Source organism: Protopterus annectens, chromosome 7.part0 (assembly GCF_019279795.1).
Source record: "Protopterus annectens isolate FY-2018-M chromosome 7.part0, PAN1.0, whole genome shotgun sequence".
Classification (NCBI taxonomy): Eukaryota; Metazoa; Chordata; order Ceratodontiformes; family Protopteridae; genus Protopterus; species Protopterus annectens.
The window spans coordinates 864,687,685-864,708,356 of record NC_056739.1 but is presented as its reverse complement, the minus strand read 5'-3'; the positions used below and the strand labels follow the sequence as shown (position 1 = coordinate 864,708,356).

The 20,672-nt window shown below is 42.5% G+C and overlaps 1 protein-coding gene across 1 annotated transcript in view; it reads right to left on the bottom strand.

Moving 5' to 3' along the window:
* LOC122806747 (hyaluronidase-like) overlaps positions 1–19,376 on the bottom strand; it is a 765,066-nt gene extending 745,690 nt beyond the window's left edge. The window contains exon 1 of the mRNA XM_044077422.1: positions 19,208–19,376. Coding sequence (XP_043933357.1) covers positions 19,208–19,275 — 68 coding nt within the window. The 5' untranslated portion in view covers positions 19,276–19,376. The remainder of the gene's footprint in view (positions 1–19,207) is intronic.
* Positions 19,377–20,672: the final 1,296 nt, after the last annotated feature.

Genomic DNA, 20,672 nt, shown 5'->3' with positions numbered 1-20,672 from the left:
TTCAGACATCAGATGTCTTGACCTGGTAAATTCTGACATTTTTATCTATGTAAATAACTCTGTAATACTGTATGATACTGTTGAGTAAACCCAGACACTAAAGTATGAGTTATCAAGGTATCATATGTTAACATAATATGTAAAATTCAGTTACATTCCACTTTCACTGTAGTTTATTTTTGTACAGTCAAATCATATAACATAATAAACTGTACTTGTTACTCTGGCTCTATCCATGGAATTATTACATTTGACTCTGTTTATTTATAATTGTTTAAATGTATTGATTCATTTCAGACATTTTTCAGTCACAGCCCCAGATAGTACATTTCAATGAATGTGGAAAAATTAGCCAGGTCACTGGGAAAATGTTCTTATGCATTTATTAAGTGCTGTAGGACCTTGGTAAAATGTATCACATCTACCTTCAGCTCAGGGAGATGGGAGCTTGGTTTAATGCCTCATCATAACAATGGCACCTCAGCAGAATACCTCGTCATGCTGAATTGTAGTGCCAGTACAGGAATATGAACCCAATGCCTAGTGTGAAGCAATTAGTGTCATCTGAGTTAAGGAAGACGCTCTGTTGTACGTCCTCAGGCATACACCATGTATGCCACAGAGTGCATGATTTAAAAATAAATGTATTTTGTGTAGTGATATGAACTAGAACTTAAATTGTATAGGATATAAACCACAATGAATGTCATTTTAAATTTTATGAATGCCTATCCAGCAAGATTTTCTATATTACTTATTTGCTTAGTTTTGCTTAATCCTGTCATTTGCAGATTTTTTTTTTTTTTTTTTGTAAAAAGGTACACCATCCAGAAATATGTATTGTCTAAGGCTGAGGGGCAATGAATTCATGGGAGGGAAGCTACATTCTGGAAAATTGCATACAATTCCAAAAAACCTAGCTACATCCCTACCCTCTATCCTTCTAGTTTGTGTTGCCATATGGCACTGCATGAAAGCCTAAAGACTATGTCCAAGACATGAAAATAACAAGGCAAACCAAATCACCCAAAGGAAAAGCTTCATTTTTAGGAAAATCCACTCATCTGATCAAAGCTCTAAGTTATGCCTACATATATCCTAATGATGCTTTGAATGCATTATTATGGTGGTATTTTTAGATAATATAGTCTGCAAAGATGAGCTCTTTGCATTCTGAAAAAAAGTTTAGGATTCTTTTACTTCTCTCAGACATTTTCAGAATGCTTTTTATAAATAGTGACAAACTATGTAGAATGTGCAACACTTTGACTCATGAAATGCATTCCTGATCCTATGAGTAGACACTTACATGTCATCTAAGCTTTCCTTGAAAGCTAAACATTCACTCCGTTTTTTTCTTAATGGTAGGCCTTTCTCATCTGAAGAACAACAAACCTTTTAAAAATGGAAGGCTGACTAGACACATGCTTACCATACTCAAAACTGCAGTGCTATTTCTCTCTTATTTAGTATTCACATGAATTGTCAGGATTTTACGTCTCCAATTAAGTCTAGAAGAGTGAAGGGTTGAAATGCTGATGATCACCTCAAACATTAAAACTGATGTCAGAGAAAGGGTTTGAAATGCTTTGAAAACCATATAAAATCCTAATGAGTTTAGAAAAGTCCTTGAACAAAGCACACATTTACTTCTGAGGGTCTCCATCATTCCTATCTTAGAAAAAAGCAAGAAGACCTTCTCTTTAATCACCCTTAAAATATGGGATTAAATTAAATCAATTACCTTTGAAAAAATCTCAGCATTACAGATACAAGATGTATACAGCCTACACATTTGTGTCTATCCAATACTGTATTTCTTCTTTAAGCAACTTCTTTCTGCAACTAAATGCCTGACTTGACAAATATTTCCAAGTTTCCTTTCCAAGAAATCTATATTACTAAGTTAAAAAAGCTCCATAAAACATGTCTGATACAGTGACAGCTCACTGTAGTAAAATTCACCCTAATATTCTAAAGACAGATGCATCCTGCATTATGTACTCCCTTATGTATATGATCTTCTGCTTACATTAAGCATTGCTATGATTAATGGAAGAAGCAATCTTCTATTTTTTAAGTGTCCTTCACCTACAGAGATTCAGACTTTAGGCCAATCACAACACTATTCATCTTGACAAAAAAAAAAGAGATTTTTTTTAACTCATGAAGATGACAGTTACAAAATGCATCTAACACCACAGGGCTTCAGACCGTGTCATAGTATGTTTATAACTTTTTTACTGTTACAGATCAAATGCTTTGCAATGTAAATAAAGATGAAAATTCACTGGTGTCTTTTGTCATTCCTTTGAAAACTTACTTTGCCTCTGCAGACCACAGACTTTTACTTGCAAGCATACCATTCGACTGGACTGGTGAAAGACCTCTACTAGAATGACCACATCCCCACTACAATTCCTGGACACTTAGGGGTATATTTATTCAGCTGTACTACACAAGCAACTAGTTCTATGCTTGCTTTGCGTCTCCAACAGCAAAGTATGTACCTGTCAATAATATTCCATTCAATACCATTTTAGACAGTTTATGTATTTGTTTGTTTATTTGCAGTTTGTTAACTGGGAGAGTCTATTTGGCTGAAATGAGCCCTTTTCAATGGAGGCCCAGGGAGAAAAGCTCCAGAAACAATATTACAATATTGAAGAAAACTATTAAAAGCTAACAAAATATTACATTATTAAAGTCTTAGAAATAACAAGAATGATAAAAGCATATTGTGGTATATGCCACAATGAAGCAGTCTGTGAATACATGGGATAACAAAGCATTTTGTAGTCAAGGTATACAAATGCCTATGCTATATAAGACATAATAGAAGTTGGTATTGTAAGATAAATTGTAAGAAGAGCATAGCAGGTGTTAGGTTTAATTTGTGAAAGAAAGCTTGAAGGGAGTAAGAGTGAAGTAGAATGAGGTTAGGATGGGTGAGAGCAAGAGCATTCCCAGTTAGAAGAGAGGCATGAATAAAGCAAAGTCTTAAAACAAAAGTGGTTCTGAGTAATTCGGATGTGGAGTAGGAGTGAGTTCCTTTTGTGTGCTAGGGAGAATTACAATAGAAGTTGTCCTGGAGTACATATGGATTTGTATACTTTGAGGACATTCTGATTTTTGGACCTGTGTGATCTGACAGGAAGATGCAGGGTGAGGATAGAGGAGAGGGAGGGGCAGTTGGAAGACTTTAAAATGAGTTTATGGACAGTTGAGAGGTGAATGTAAGAGAGATAGTTGGGGAGTTCTAGCCAATTCAAGGAGTGTAGGGTATCGCAGTGGTGTGAATAGGACTTGGAGCAGGTAGCAAAATTAGAGATTTTATTGTAACAGGATTCAAGTTTTGCCTTTATGGAGGATTGTAGGTTAGTAAGGTGAGGGGCTCCATACATAAGAGAGATTAGGAAGTAAGTGACAGCAAGTGTACACTTGGTGAGTTGGTGAGGCAATGATTGTGCCAAAAGAGCATTCTGAGCTTCTCATGGGTTTTCTTAATGTCAATTTGTAGGTGGATGTCAAATTTTAATTGTTCATCGATAAGGACGCCTAGTAGCTTGGTATGGGGAACTATTTTGATGGGAGTCTTGTTTAGGCTGACTATAGAGGAGGATAGGTGGTAGTACACTAAACACCAAAAGTGTGATAAGAGACTTAGGGACACAGGTGGACAGTGGTCTCACCTTCAATAACCACATCGCCACAACAGTCAGGAAATCCTTCTATGTGGCACACCTCATCACTAAGGGCTTTTCATCCAGAAAAAAGGAGGTCACTCTACCACTGTACTCATCCTTCATTAGACCCATTATAGAATACAACACTCCATTTGGTATGTACCTCTCAAGACATCTGCAATAACTGGAAAGGCCACAGAAATACCTCACTAAAAGAATCACAGGCCTAAAGTAGATGCCCTATGCTTACCGCCTTAACAAACTCCAGCTATACTCCATGCACATCGTCTACTCAGAGGCGATCTCTGCTTAACATACAAGACCATGTCAAACCCAGAGCTGTTGGACATGCTACACTTAAAGAAATCCCAATCCCTCAAAGCCACACGCTCCAGGGATCTAAACCTTGTCATCACAAAAAACAAAACATGCTGGAGGGATAGGTTGCTGACCCAGAGACTCCCCAGACTCTGGAATAGACTGCCCATACATGTCAAGCAGAGTGCCTCTTTGGCCCTCTTCAAAAGGAACCTTGACGATTGGATGAGAGAAAGAAAATTCACCCCGGGGATCACGTCAGTCGCCCTGCTAGACAGGGGTCCAGGAAGTAAATAGTGTGGGAAGAAATAGCCAGGGAATTGTTATGGCTAGGTTTGTATACGCCCTAGGGCCAAAAACCTAGTACCAACCTATGAACCTATAAAACCTATGAACCTATGAGTTCATGTCAATTTTGGTGTCTTTTTGATGGGGTAAATATCACGATTTTAGGTTTGGTTGCATTGAGAGCTAGGTAATTGTTCAGCGACCAAGTTTCAGTGCTGGTAAAGGTGTCCTGAGTTATTTGCATAAGTTTGAGGAGAGATTTGGCACAGCAGATAATGGCAGAGTCATCTGCATATTGGACAAGTTTGGCATTCGTGAGTCAGTGACAGAATGGTTAATAAATATGTTAAATAGTAGGGGACCTAGAATGGAGCCAGGTCTATATTAGATAAACAAAAGATTATCTTACCAAACGCTGACATTATCGAAAATCCTGGAACTCGAAACTGCAATTGTGGGGGGCTGTGCACCCCACACCCCCTGATAAATATATATTCCAACTCCAAGATCGCACTACGGTGAGGAAAGGGCAAATATTCCCATCTTCACTGTACTGCGATCTCACAATTCCGGTTTCGGGTTCCGGGATATTTGCTCATGTTAGCGTTCGGTAAGATAAACTTTCATAAGATAAACTTTCATTTATCTAATATAGACCCATGGAGCCTATTTATTCTTACTGAATTCTGCAAACAATGCCTAAGGTTTTCAGACAGTTAGTGTTACCACCTGTCCCTCTTTGTGCAGGCAGTCCCTATTGAGTCCTTCAGAAAAAAAAACAATAAAAAATTGCAAATGTCATAAGATTTTAGGACAAAAATATTTCCAAAGTTTTCTTTAACAGCTTGTGACTCCCATGCCCTGATCCAGCAATCAAGCAGCCTCAATCCTCACCACTGACGCCAGAGAGGGTGACTCCTAGATGAGGAAAGGATAACTAATACACACAGTAAAGTACAATTTCCCTTAAGTGCACACAGAGATCACAGTCAGTCTGGGGCTAGTTGCTCCCTTGCTCACCAGGTCCCCAATAAGATTCCCCACTGGCACAGCTATAGGGTCCAGGTCTCAGCCTAGCTGGGCAAGCTAAAACCTCTGGTACCCTCTATGTCCAACCAGTGTTTCTTGTCCCTGCCAAGTAGCTGACACACCATACACACACTTTGAGAAGAGGTTATACAACCACACAGACCCTCCTGAGAAAAGGCTGGCACAGGTTCTCCAGCTGTGCCCCTATTACCCAGACCATACGGTAGTAATTCCTGCCACCACCCAGCTAATAATATCAGCTACTAAAAGGCCCTTAAAACGGTGTCCAATTATTACCATGCAATATTATTATCCAACTGGTAATGTGACTAAACAGTCTAAGGCTTATTAGAGTGGCCTATTACGATAACCTCTATAAATATGCAATGTACTCTACAGCGTATCTCTACACAAACCAGCCACAGGAAAAGGTTTTTAAAATATTTAATAATAAATAATTAAAACACAAGACAATACTACTACACCACAGAGATATCTAAGAGTTCAGAGATCACACAGAAACTTAAAATAATACAGTAGGACAGGTATGATATCAAAGAAAAACACTTAATCTAACTTTCTAATCTTTAGCTAATCTTAAGAGAAAACACAGTGCTATAATCTTACTTACATACATAAAGTGCAAGCAGTGCTGGGTTAGATGTCCAAGATCAAAATGCTTACAGTCTCTCAGTGAACAATAGTTTTTAAACATTAACCAACAGCTCTGCTGAGGCCCTCCCAAATTACATCATTTTGACACTTAGGTTTTCTCAGGCCACAAACTGCATTATTTAGCAAGCTAACACCTGCTTAGGAAACTACAACAATACAAGGCATTTCACATATACATTCTAGCAGAAACCAGAGCAATAAAGCACCTTCCACATGTTAATTCTGGCCCTTAACTTTAACCTTAAAACAATGGGCTTGAAACCTTCATCCAGACTCACTGGAGCCAACTTGTAAACATCAAAGAGATTCATAAGATCTTTTCAGCTTCAAAATACACATTTGAAATGCTTGGCTTGGTTTTCCTTACAGCAGATGGCAATGTTGCAACAATCTTGAAGTTCACATTTTTCAGTGTTTTCTTCCATTTAAAAACACAAGCCTGTATTTTACATTTATGTATACAATTGATAAAATTATGTATCAAATTCTATTTGACTAGGCTGGCAGCCTTTGCCCATCTTCCTCCAATCTTCACACCCCCTCCCCAGGGAACCCAAGCACGTTTTTCAAGTGCCCCTTGAGAAACATTGCTTGAGAGTGTCAGGTCTATCTGGGAGTACCTCACCCCATTCTCTGTCTTGAGAGCCCATCTACATTGGCATTGCTACTCCCACAGCGGTGCTGCACTGACATATCATATGCTTGCAACCCCAGGCTTCATCTTAGCAACTTGGCATTTTGCTGACTGGCTCTGTTTAACCATGTTAGAGGGTTGTGATCCGTCATCACAGTGAATTTTCTTCCATACAGAACAGATAAGGCTGAAGTTTTTGTAGTGCCCACACTATGGCTAGGCAGTCCTTTTCTACCACTGCACAGCACTCCTCCCTGGGTTGGAGCCTATTACTTAGATAAACCACTGGGTGCTCTTCTCCCTGTGAAGAAATCTGGCTAAGTATAGCCCCACCCCATAGTTTGAAGCACCCACCTGCACAACAAATTCTTTGCTATAGTACGGACTGGATAACACAGGGGGTCCTCCCAAAGCTTCCTTAAGCTTCTGAAATGCCTGCTCACATGCTGGGGTCCACACTACCTTATCTGGCCTGTTCTTTTTTTCAGGTCTGTGAGGGGAGCAGCTATGGTACTATACTTGGGAGTGAACTTTCTGTAGTACCCTGATGTCCTTAAGAATGCCCTCACCTGCTTTTTGGTAACAGGTGCAAGCCATGCCTGAATGACTTCCACTTTGGCAGGTTCTGGCCTTATCTTACCACTCCCCACTCTATGTCCTAGGTAGGAGACCTCTGCCATACCCACCTGACATTTGCTCTGCTTAATGATCAACCCTGCCCTCTGTACTCTGCCCAGCACCTCCCTGACATGCTGAACGTGCTCTTGCCAGGAATAGCTGTAGATAGCAATATCATCCATGTAAGCAAGGGCAAACCCTCCTGCTCCTGCTAGGATATTATCCACCAGCCTCTGGAAAGTCGCTGGGGCATTCTTCATCCCAAAGGGCATCTTTGTGAACTCATACAAGCCAAAAGGAGTCACAAAGGCTGACTTCTCTCTAGCACTGGGAGTCAAAGGCACCTGCCAGTAACCCTTGGTAAGATCAATGGTTGTATAATACTTAGCCCTTCCCAGCTGCTCTAGGGCCTCATCTGTCCTAGGCATGGGGTAAGTATCTGTCTCTGTGTGACTATTTAATTTCCTGTAATCCACACAGAATCTGGTGCTGCCATCCTTCTTTGGCACCAGTACCACTGGGGAGGCCCAGAGACTGTTGGACTCCTGAATCACCCCTAGTTCCAACATCTCCTGTACCTCTTCCCTCAGAGTCTGTTTGACTCTCTCAGGCACCCTATAAGGGGCCTGCCTGATAGGCCTTTGGGGTCCTGTATCCACTTGGTGCTGCATCAGGTGGGTGCTCCACTGGGAGTCAAAGGCACCTGCCAGTAACCCTTGGTAAGATCAATGGTTGTATGATACTTAGCCCTGCCCAGCTGCTCTAGGGCCTCATCTGTCCTAGGCATGGGGTAAGCATCTGTCTCTGTGTGACTATTTAATTTCCTGTAATCCACACAGAACCTGGTGCTGCCATCCTTCTTTGGTACCAGTACCACTGGGGAGGCCCAGAGACTGTTGGACTCCTGAATCACCCCTAGTTCCAACATCTCCTGTACCTCTTCCCTCAGAGTCTGTTTGACTCTCTCAGGCACCCTATAAGGGGCCTGCCTGATAGGCCTTTGGGGTCCTGTATCCACCTGGTGCTGCATCAGGTGGGTGTTCCCTGGTTTCCCGGTGAACATGCCCCCAAACTACTGCAACACTGCTTGGATTTCTAGAATCTGGGTAGGAGATAGCTGCTGGGACATTGCTACCCCTTCCACTGAGGTGTCAGCCCGAGCCTCACTGAGGAGATCAGTCACAAAATCTCTCTCAGACTCCTTCTGCAATGCACTGCAAATGCTCAGCACAAGGGCCTCCCTATCATGGTAAGGTTTCATCATGTTAACATGGTACAATTTGTGCTCCTGCCTTCTACCTAGAAGTTCCACCATGTAGTTAACATCACTTACCACCTTGTAGGGTCCCTCCCAAGCTGCTTGCAACTTGATGTGTCTGACAGGAATGAGAACCATCAGCTCCTGCCCTACAGCATACTCTCTAGCTCGAGCATTCCTGTCATACCACTCCTTTTTCTGTTGCTGGGCTTCTGCCAGGTTCTCCTGGGCCAGGCCCATGAGTTCCCTGAGCCTTGTCCTGAGGTTCAGGATATATGCCACAACAGACTCCTTGCGAGACTCACACTCACACTCACCTTCCCACTCATCTTGAATTAAATCTAGAGGTCCCCTCACCCTATGCCCATACAGCAAGTCAAAGGGTGAAAAAACTGTGGATTCCTGGGGAATTTCTCTGTAAGCAAACAACAGATGGGGCAAATATTTGTCCCACTCCCTCTTAAACTGATCTGCAAATGCCTGTAGCATGGACTTGATTGTAGAGTTTACCTCTCAACAAGACCATTAGTCTGGGGATGGCAGGGTGTGGTCTTCCTGTGCTTCATCCCACAGGACTTCCACAGACAAGCCAGCAGGTCTGACATAAAATTGGCACCTCTGTCAGACAGTATTTCCTTTGGGGAAACCTACCCTGCTGAAAATCTCTAGCAAAGCATTTGCCACCTTCTCAGCCTCAATTGAGGACAAAGCCACTGCCTCAGGGTATCGTGTAGCATAATCTACAATCACTAGGATATACTTTTTCCCTGTGGAACTTGGGGTACTCAGAGGACCCACAATATCCATAGCTACCCTCTGAAATGGCTTCTCAATCACAGACAAAGGCATCAAAGAGGCTCTCACCTTGTCTCCTGCCTTGCCTACCTTTTGGCACTGCTCACAGGTCATGCAGTACCCTGTTACATCTCTGGAAATTCCAGGCCAATAGAAGTTTTGCATAATACGCCTCTTTGTACATTTTATGCCCATATGACCTGCAAAGGGAATATCATGGGCTATGGCTAGAAGCATCATATGGTAAGCTCTAGGCACTACCAACTGCTGTACTCTCTCACCTTCTATCCCTCCTTCAGGGGTCCACTCTCTGTACAGTAACCCTTTGTTCCAGTATACAGATTCCCCCTTCCCTTGAGAATCAGGTGCCTCCCTAGCTACCTGCCTCAGGCCTTGCAATGTAGGGTCTGAGAGGTGAGACTGTATCAAGTCTCTCCTTGCAACCTTTTCCAGCTCCCCTTCCACAGGACGTCTGGCATCCTCTGACAGTGGTGCCTCACTGTCAGCCTGGGTACTACTACTCACCTCTACCTTTGCAGTCACTCTGTCCAAGGGACCATCAGTACCCACAAGCAGCTGTGGCTCACCTTCAGTCTCACTGCTACAGAGCAGCTCCCTCCCTGAAGTAACTACCTCAGCAGTTCTGGCTGCAAATGTGCAGTTTGTCTGGGTCTCCCCCAGGCTACCAGACTTGCATGCTTGTCTCCAAGCCTGACTGGGTGTAACTGCACAAGCGCAGGGTACTGCACTATCAAAATCATTCATTATCAGGACATCTGCAGGTATATCCTCAAACACACCTACTTGCTGGCTTCCTTCTCCACCCTCCCAGTCAATGTGAACCCTAGCCAAAGGTATTTGGAATGAGATCCCTCCTAAAGCCCTGACTGGAGTAGACTGCCCAGGCAAGTAGAGCTACTCTGTAACCAGTGCAGGCTTTACAATGGTTATGTCAGAGGCCGCATCTCTCTTAGCAATGGCCTCTTTGCCATTCACTACAATAGGATATAACCTCTAGTGGTAGTTTGGTACCCTTGTTGTCCCAAGACAACCTACTATTGGCATTTTGTCTTTCTCACTTACTGGCTCTTTCACCTTTTGTTCCCCACCTTGCCTCCGTGGACATCTGTATGCCACATGGCCCCACTGGTTCCATTCAAAACATATGCCACATGGCCCCACTGGTTCCATTAAAAACATTTAACCCTAGCTTCTGGACGTGTACCTGGACTAGTGGCTTCCCCTGCTACTGGCGGATTCTGTTGGTTCAGTCTGTGCTGTCCACCATGGGTTCTTTTAGTCCCATGAGCAGTACTGGGTGTCCCTTTCCTATGCAGGGCTGCCTTGCTTGCTAGGTATAGGTCTCCCTTCTTCCCCAACTCCTCTGAAGTAGCACACTGTCTATCAGCTAACCATATCCTCATGTCCTCAGACAAAGCGCTAAGTTGTTCCCTTACCAAAAAGTCTGCCAGCCCTACAGAAGTGGTGACCTGACAGCCACTCACCCAGCTATGAAAATAAGTGCTCAGTTCGGCAACATATTCACATACATTTTCATCTGCCTTGCATCTATGCTCACTAAACTTTTTCCTATACATTTTAGGTGTTAGCTTAAAACATTCCAACAAGTGTCTTTTTACAGCAGTATTAAGGAGCTGTCATTCTTCTTCATCTCCATCTATTTTCTCTTCTTGAGGTACTAGAACCCTGAGTAATGCCATGAACTGTTGTGCTTTCCAGTCAACTTCCAGGTCTTCAGCTTGGTCTCTGTTGCCCTTAAAGCCTTCCCTGACCAATGCTTGCAACTGATTGTGGCAACAAGTGCTTAATGCTGTGGGCTGACTGTTTCACTGGGGATGACTTTGCAATCACTGCTTTTACCCTAGTGATCTTTCCTTACTAGGAAGAAATCTACCTGAGTTGCATGTTGACCACTTTTGTATGTGATCTTCTGACCGATCTTATGATCATGTCTCTTTCTATGCCATGTGTTGGCTACCATCAAACCACTTGCCTGACAGAAATCTAGAATGGCCTCTCTTTCTTTATTCTTGTTGCCCCACCAGTGTGGGCCAAGGCAGTCCTCATATTCTGTTCTGTCTGTCCCAATATGTCACCAATTATCAATACCAATTCCTGTTGTCCTGTTTTATCTAGTAGGTTCTGCAACTGCTGTCTGAATGCACTCTTTTCCTCACACTGGAGTCTGATTGCCATAAATCTGTCACTGATTCTGATAACATCCCTCACTGTCTTCTGAAGCCTCTCCCTCAACACAATTTCCATATCATTTTTAGCCTGTCCTTTTCCTGAGTAGTAGACTCTGGATTCCAAGTCAAGTGGTTTTGTTGCACTGCCCTTCCATCCTGTCTCTTGGATACACAGGATGTCCAAATACCTCCATGCCATCATGTCACCCACTTCCCAGCCTTTTCCTCTCAGTGTATCTACACTGAGTGCAACAATTCTTAGTTCATGTTTGGCAGGTTGATTGGTTTTACATTCAGTCAACAGAGGTATCCCAGGTAACCCAAGCTGTGCATCTGGAAACCAGCCAGCCAGTATATTGACCCAGGCTTGCTAGGCTTTTTGACAGGGACATACCGGCCAATAAGGGCACATAGTACCACTCCCATCAGGCCAGGCCAGGTACTTTAGTCTAATTATTACCGATAAATACCCATGCCCATTTTTGACAATGTTAGTCAACACTCACGGAGAGCCACATTTTACAGTGCTGTGTAGCTAGCACTGTCACAGTGTGCAGTCTGAGATCTGTGTTCTCCTAGCTTTGAAGATACATACACTAGAAAGTGAAAACAACAAATTTATTTTACCACATACCCTCGTCGATATTGTAAGAACAAAAACAATTAATAGAAGCTTACATTTCTTCTCAGTTTGTATGAAATGATGCTGAGGCCCTCCCAAATTACATAACTTTGACACTTAGGTTTTCTCAAGCCACAAACTGCATTATTTAGCAAGCTAACACCTGCTCAGGAAACTACAACAATACAAGACATTTCACATATACACTCTAGCAGAAACCAGAGCAATAAAGCACCTTCCACATGTTAATTCTGGCCCTTAACTTTAACCTTAAAACAATGGGCCTGAAACCTTCATCCAGACTCACTGGAGCCGACTTGTAAACATCAAAGAGATTCATAAGATCTTTTCAGCTTCAAAAGACATATTTGAAATGCTTGGCTTGGTTTTCCTTACAGCAGATGGCAATGTTGCAACAATCTTGAAGTTCACATTTTACAGTGTCTTCTTTCATTTAAAGACACAAGCCTGTATTTTACATTTATTTATACAATTGATAGAATTATGTATCAAATTCTATTTGACTAGGTTGACAGCCTTCACCCATTTTCCTCCAATCTTCACACAGCTGCATGAAACAATTATTTTGTATCTGAAACTCCTAAAATGTTATACTAAATGTCATATGAAGCAGCATAAGTAGCACAAACACTACAAAAATAAGATTTTATTTGGCAAAAAAATGAAGTTCCATTCTTTGCTTTGGCCACAGGTAAGGTCTGTCCTGCAAAATCTCACATTTCACAAAAAATGTTCCACTTTGGGCATTTGAAAAGGTGGCAATCCTACAACCAGTTGATGCCCACTAAGAACATACTTCAGTAACTTACGGTCAGTCCCTCTGGAAACTAAGAATTCATAATGAAAAGTGAATATGCGAGACTCATCCATGCAGACTGATACCTATACTTCTACAGTAATGTCACACAGGCATGTGTGACCTGCATAGCTCTCAACTGTCCAGATTTTCGTAGACTGTCTAGATTTTTGCTTCATATTTTGGTCTAATTCTTATAAAATCTGTGGTTTTCTTCCACATCAGAGGACTAAGTCATTAGTCTTTTCAGACTTGTTGGCTGTTGGTGAAGCACCCACCAAGAGGAGAAAACGCTGAGAGAAGAAAGGATCCACTTTTGAGATTTTAAGTATTTTGCTTCAGATTATTTGTTAAGTTTTTCTGCATTGCCGCCTACTTTTGAGCATTTTCTGGCTTGTTAAACTTAATTTATGTGTTGGTAACTGTATTTAGAACACAACCTAGAGCTGATTACTGAATTTCCTGCCTGCACTTATTTTTAAAATCATTTTTTTTTCTTAAAACTTGCATTTTATCTGTCTCTGGCCTAGCACTCAAGTGTGGGGTCATTTACTGCACTGTTCTAACTTGTTGATACTTGTGAACCTCTGCTTTCCTTAAAAAAAAAATCTTGCTTTCTTCCCACTTTTCTGAGATTTAAAAAAGTTCAGTTACAGATTTGCTGTTCTGAACTGTTTGTAAGTTTCTTGGAGGCCATTGTTTGCTTGGGCTAAAGGGAAGTCTCTGTGTTCAGCAGTGGCAGTGATAAACATTGAGCAGCCTGTCTGCCCCTGTGGGAGTGGTTACTGCCTTGAAACTGTAGTTTTATTGGCCATTTTGGGTCAATTCCTAACTCCTTGATCTCCCTCACTTAAAACCCGATTGCCTTGTGGTTTTGGCGTCTTTTCGGACTTGTTGGCTGTTGGTGAAGCACCCACCAAGAGGAGAAAACGCTGAGAGAAGAAAGGAGCCACTTTTGAAATTTTAATTATTTTGATTCAGATTATTTGTTAAGTTTTTCTGCATTGCCGCCTACTTTTGAGCATTTTCTGGCTTGTTAAACTTGATTTCTGTGTTGGTAACTGTATTTAGAACACAACCTAGAGCTGATTACTGAATTTCCTGCCTGCACTTCTTTTTAAAATTGTTTTTTTTCTTAAAACTTGCATTTTATCTGTCTCTGGCCTAGCACTCAAGTGTGGGGTCATTTACTGCACTGTTCTAACTTGTTGATACTTGTGAACCTCTGCTTTCCTTAAAAAAAAAATCTTGCTTTTTTCCCACTTTTCTGAGATTTAAAAAAGTTCAGTTACAGATTTGCTGTTCTGAACTGTTTGTAAGTTTCTTGGAGGCCATTGTTTGCTTGGGCTAAAGGGAAGTCTCTGTGTTCAGCAGTGGCAGTGATAAACATTGAGCAGCCTGCCTGCCCCTGTGGGAGTGGTTACTGCATTGAAACTGTAGTTTTATTGGCCATTTTGGGTCAATTCCTAACTCCTTGATCTCCCTCTCTTAAAACCCTCTTTTGCACGGTTTTGCGCGTTTTGGCGCATAGCGCATCATCGGGCAGCGCCGCCTAATTGGGTTTAAACTATTCCTGGCTCCACAAAGTCTGCTCTTCACTTTTTCCCTTAGAACTGCTCTATCTCTCAAATTAAACACCATATTCTCATTCTAAGGCCCCTCACTGGTCCAAATAACTAATTGTACAAGTTACCACTAATAAACCATAAGCACTACTTACTCTTATACTCTCTACGATTATCTTGTCCCCTATTAGTCCGTTTTAATTCAGTTCCCTATATTACTCTAGCATGTCCAAAGGTCAGTCAATGGTTTCCTCTCCAGTCCAGCTGGTGAATCTGGGAATTTTGAGGCAATGTTACAACTGTCTCATGTACACGGACAACCCTCTCCTCCTCCAAACAGGTTCAAATATATGTGAGAGATGCAGCCATATAGCCAAACTGGAGGCTGAGCTCTCTCATCTCAAAACTGGTGTAACCAGTCAGGAGGAGAAGGTAACCTCACACAACACAATTCCAGTATCACATAGTCCCACCACAACAGCGAACCAAACACATAAAAACCCAAAAACATACTCGGAGGCTCTAAATAAAAATCTACCTAAGCAACAGAGACCTCCAAAGCAGACATCCAAGCAAACGCTACCCCAAAACAAAACACGTACAACACATAGCACACAAAGTCAGTGTGCCAAGCAGTCACAGCCCTTATGGCTGAATAACACACCTGATACTCTTGTAATAGGTGACTCTATTGTCAGACACACTGATGTCCCGCTCACCAGGCTGAATAAAGAAAAGGTCACAGTGAGCTGCCTGTCGGGTGCTAGGATCTGCCACATAACGCAAGCACTCAGGTCACTCCAAAGCAAATACAAATATGACTCAGTCATTGTACATGCTGGCATGAATGACCTGAGACGTATCTTCCTCGACTACATGAAAAGAGACATAGAGGAGCTCTCTGATCATGTAGCCCAGGCCGGTATGACCCTGGCCTTGAGCAGCGTCTTACCCTCACCTAGAATGATGCCACAGTATAAAGACAAAATGATCGATTTTAACAATTGGCTAAAATTTTGGTGTCATTCAAAGTGGATCCAGTGTCTGTCAGCCTGGGATGACATGCTCGACAAGCCACGTTGCTTCACTAGGGACGGCTTGCACCTGTCACCCCTGGGTTTTCGGATATTGGCAAAGGGTCTTGTCACCCCCGTAGTGCCTTTTTTTAGGCAAGGCTCAAAAGTCAAACCCACCTCCATAGACAGCACAAGGAACAAGAAACTAAGGGTAATGCTGCTAAATGCCAGAAGTCTTAACCTCAAGATGCATGCACTCGAAGCTCTCCTCAGTATGGAGAACATCGATATCTGTGCAGTGACAGAAACCTGGTTCAGAGCTCCAGAGAGCACCCCAGCACTACCAGGTTATATCTCATATCATGCTTTTCGGCCCCAAAACCCAGACCGAACCACAAAAGGAGGAGGAGTTTCCATATTTATCAAGGATATCCACACCTCCAGGTTAGTGGCATTGCACGAAGTATCGGAGACCATCCATGTGCAACTGACAGTGGGCAAGACTGCTTTTCAGTTTATAGCATCCTACAGACCACCCTCTCAAAGTCAAGAATCCCACTCGGCTTTCCTGAAAACATTGGAGAACATGAAGATCTCTCTGAACACCATTATATACTGGGTGACTTCAACTACCCAAACATAGACTGGGAGCATTACTCAAGCCCCAGCACCTTAGCCCAAAAGTTCCTGGAATTTATAAACTCAAATGCTATGGAACAACTAGTCACCACTCCCACAAGAGGGAAAAACATATTACACCTGATCATTACCAACATGGGGACTCTATGCTCCATGCCAGAAGTATATCCCTCATTGGTAAGATCAGACCATAAATTAATTTCACTGGATATCCACATCCCGACACCACCCCCAGCCCAGAAAACCACAGTGAAAAACTTCTCTAAAGCGAACTTCACACTTCTCAAAACCGAAGTGGAATCCTTCAAGGCCCCAGGGCCAGTGGAAACTACGGCCCAAACTGCAGAATCCTATATAAACGCATTCTACGGACATCTCCAGGAATGCATGGATCATGCTATCCCAAACAAAATCAAGACCCAATCATCCAAAGGCAGGCGTCCAGTCTGGTGGACCCCAGCCATAAATAAACTGTTCAACAGAAGGAGGAAGCTACTACATGATAGAGCAAAATCCCTAAAAGGGAAGGCATCTCTGATCAGTACTAGCAAAAAATTACGATCCCTCATAAAATCCTCCAAGGCCAGCTTCGAGAGAAAAATTGCACAGGACACTAAAAACTATCATAAGGCTTTTTTCAGTTATGTTAGGAACCTGGGATGCAACTCCCAGACTTGTTCTGAGTTGATTCTAAACGACAAAAAATACCTGAATCCACAGACATCGCCAATATCCTGGCAGACAGGTTCAGTGCAAACTTTTCCACCCCCTCCCCCCCAAAAGAACAAGTATCTATCCCGGCAGAGTGCAGCCTCCCAAACATCTCTGATGCTCAGGTGAAGGCCGCCCTCTCCAAAGCAAAAAACACTGCTTCCATGGGACCAGATGGCGTCCCAGGTTGCGTCCTACATGAACTCCAAGAAGAACTAATCCCTCAAGTAAAACTGCTGTACAATCTCAGCCTCACTACAGGATATGTGCCCAAAGAATGGCGTACAGCAACAGTGGTCCCACTCCACAAAGGTGGCACCTCTGCGGACCCTGGAAACTATCGCCCCATAAGCCTGACTAGCCTAGTCTGCAAGGCTATGGAGAGGATCATCATGGAACTCATAAAGACATTGGGGACCTACAGACACTAGATCCTACACAATTTGGCTTCATCAAGGGCAGATCCTGCCTTTTGAACCTGGTCGACTTCTTCGAAACAGTCACCAAGGCCATAGATGAAGGGAAGGTAGTCCACACAGCCTATCTGGACCTCGCAAAGGCATTTGACACAATACCTCACTCAAGCATCATAGATAAGCTATCCAGCCTAAATATAAACCCCTATGTCACAAGATGGGTCACAAACTGGCTCAAAGACAGAACCCACAGAGTCAGAGTTGTTGGAGCCATATCAGACTCGAAACCGGTCACAAGTGGCGTCCCACAAGGTTCTGTCCTCGGACCTCTCTTGTTCGGTATTTACTTTTCTGACGTACAGGCCAACGTGGGAGAACTATGGCTCACCAAGTTCGCAGATGACTGCAAACTGGGCGCCATAATCGACTCTCAAGCTGACACAAACATCCTTCAAAAAGGTCTCGCTGAGACGGATAACTGGTGCCAGAGCCATGGTCTAATGCTAAATGCCAAAAAGTGTATAGTCATACCCTTTGGCAAAAACAATGTGCCCACAAATTACCACATAGGTGGTAACCCATTAAGTACAGAGAAAGTAATTAGGGATCTGGGGACCCAAGTTGATAGCAATCTCTCCTTTGACAACCACATTGCCAAAGTGGTTAGAAAGACCTTCTACATAGCCCACCTCATCATGAAAGGATTCACATCTAGATCAAGAGAGGTAATCGTGCCCCTTTATTCATCCCTCATCAGGCCCATCATAGAATACAATTCCCCCTTTGGGATGTACCTTACCCGACACCTGCAGCCATTAGAAAGACCCCAAAAGTACCTCACCAGGAGGATCAAGGGACTCAAACAGATGCCATATGCTGCTTGGTTAAAAAAACTCCAGCTCTACTCAGTTGCATACCGCCTACTTCGAGGAGATCTATGCCTGACATATAAAGCTATGTCCAACCCAGAATTAATGGACATGCTCCACCTCAGTAAATCTAAATCCCTTAGAGCCATGCGCTCGAGGGACTTGAACCTCAGCACAGAAATAAATAGAACATGCTGGAGGGACAGATTCATAACCCAGAGGCTCCCTTCACTCTGGAATAGAATTCCAATTCATGTTAGGCAGAGCACCTCACTGAATCTCTTCAAGAAGAATCTTGATGAGTGGATGGGGGATCATAGGTTTGTCCCAGGGATTACTTCCGTGTCACTATTAGACAGAGGCACAGTAAACTAAACTTTAAAAAGGGCACAGTATACTCAAATCAAGGGGTGGTGTAAGCCAAACGCAATCGGGCTAGGCTTATAAATGCCCCAGGGCAGATAGCCTAGTAACCTATGAACCTATAATAATCACATACATTATAGTTTTAGACTTCGTATGCATGATAAAAAAGTCCAGTTATTCTTGTTACTTTCTAGGTTTATAAGAGCAATATTTAAAATCTGTCCCTATTTTTGGGCCTTTGTCCCCCCTCCCCATTGTTTTAAGCTTTGTCCAAGACTTCTTTCACTAAGTGGGTGAGACTATGGCGACCTGCATAATAGAATAAGGAAACTCGCACCAACACGCGCTTTAGGTAAGAAATAATCATCCAGTCTTCTTCACCTAACATTTTCATAAAATTTAACAAATGAAATAAAAAGCTAAGTAAAACAAGATTTACTGAAAAAAGACTGTACGTGTAAACAGATTCTAATTTGTGAAAAATAATGTGCATCAGGCTCAGCATTTGCAAGTGAAGTCCTAGAGGCAGCTTCGTTTCCACCTTACCTACACTACTACAGATTGCCGGCTTTTGTAGAACAGTACTAATAATTTAAAAAATCGAATGCACACATTCTTTCACTGAAAATGTCTTAAGACTTTGTTTAGGAAAAAATAATTCGTACGGCAGTCTACCTTGCTTTGTCACATGTAGTTAGGACATTTGAGAAGTCCTGTCGCTTGAGGGTATCCAGTTCCTTCATCCTTATTTCTGAAGAAGCAGCTCAGCTTCAGACCCTTTGCCAAATTCCACTCTTAACCCATGCACTAACTGCACCTTTGTTTTCCTTACCTGCGCATTTACCTGTACTTTGCCCCAATTTCGCAACACGCACTCAAGGCAACCACTGTTGCTTAGAAACAGCCAGCCATCTGTATTAATTTCACCAGTAGATCACAATAACCTAAAACATTGCTACTAAATCGTCTGTTTACCTGTTCCCCAGTCATAATGCACTTCGCAACTAACTAGATGATGTGCCTTAGACAAAGGGCAAAAATACAACGGTAATCGACATATTTTGATTGTTTAAGCGGCATGACAAAATGTTTACAGCGCAGGGGGACAATCATCGACGACTCAAATTCCATTAAGGTATCTTTGAAAAGGTCTGCCTTGGAAAAGGGACTGAACTTGTGTACGTGTGTTAACCACTCTAGAAAATTAATAGTGAATACAAGCAATGAACATCGCTAAGCTGTAGATATAATAGGTGACTGTTTTCTAGTAATATATTAACCAGTCTGAAAGTATTATACACAAATGTTTTTCCTGGCCGCCTTGGAGCACTCATAACTGCATGGTTAAGTAGCTGGCTCATCCATACGGTTTAGTGGTGACGATTACTCATGGGCCTGTTTGATGAACTACTTAAGTTGCTCGTTTGGACAAAGCTGCAAGTCGATGGCTGGGTGGGTGGGGAATACCACAAATAAAAAAAATACACATGGTAAAGCCGGTGGGCCCTACAGTGGCGAAATAAGGCAGCCCTCGTGCATAACGCTCGGCGTTTGCCTTGCAAAGCACTGTTCCATTAAATGGATACATTCTGTACTTCCTGGATTGATACTGCACCTTTGTCATGTAACCTACGCTTGTGGTACCTGTCACTTGTTGACACCTGCCGTTTACCTACACCCTTAAACTCGAACAGTAAGTCTTCTAGCAATAAATAACTGGTTCCCATCAAACTCAGAAGCACGTGATGCTCAGCAAAGTACGACAAGAAAATAAGTGGAGGTAATTATAATTAGAACGATTTATACTTCCACACACTCAACTAGTTGTACTAACTGGTACATCACCCTCACCTCTGTTCAAGAATTCTGGACAAAACCAAAAATAAGGGTACATCAAATAATCAACACCAGGGACTGCGTTTTCTGAAAAAAAAGTATGAAACCGCAACAACTGACACCACATACTTTCTGTTAACATCTGGTACTTTACAGAAAAAAAAATATGAGGGACAGGGTAAAACAGATAAAATACGAAACAAAAAATCTAGTATGATACTACCGGACTGGCTGGATCAGTAAAGATAAAGTCTGTACCTAGTTCCAGTAATCTAGATGCATCAAATGAAGTACGATCAGCAGA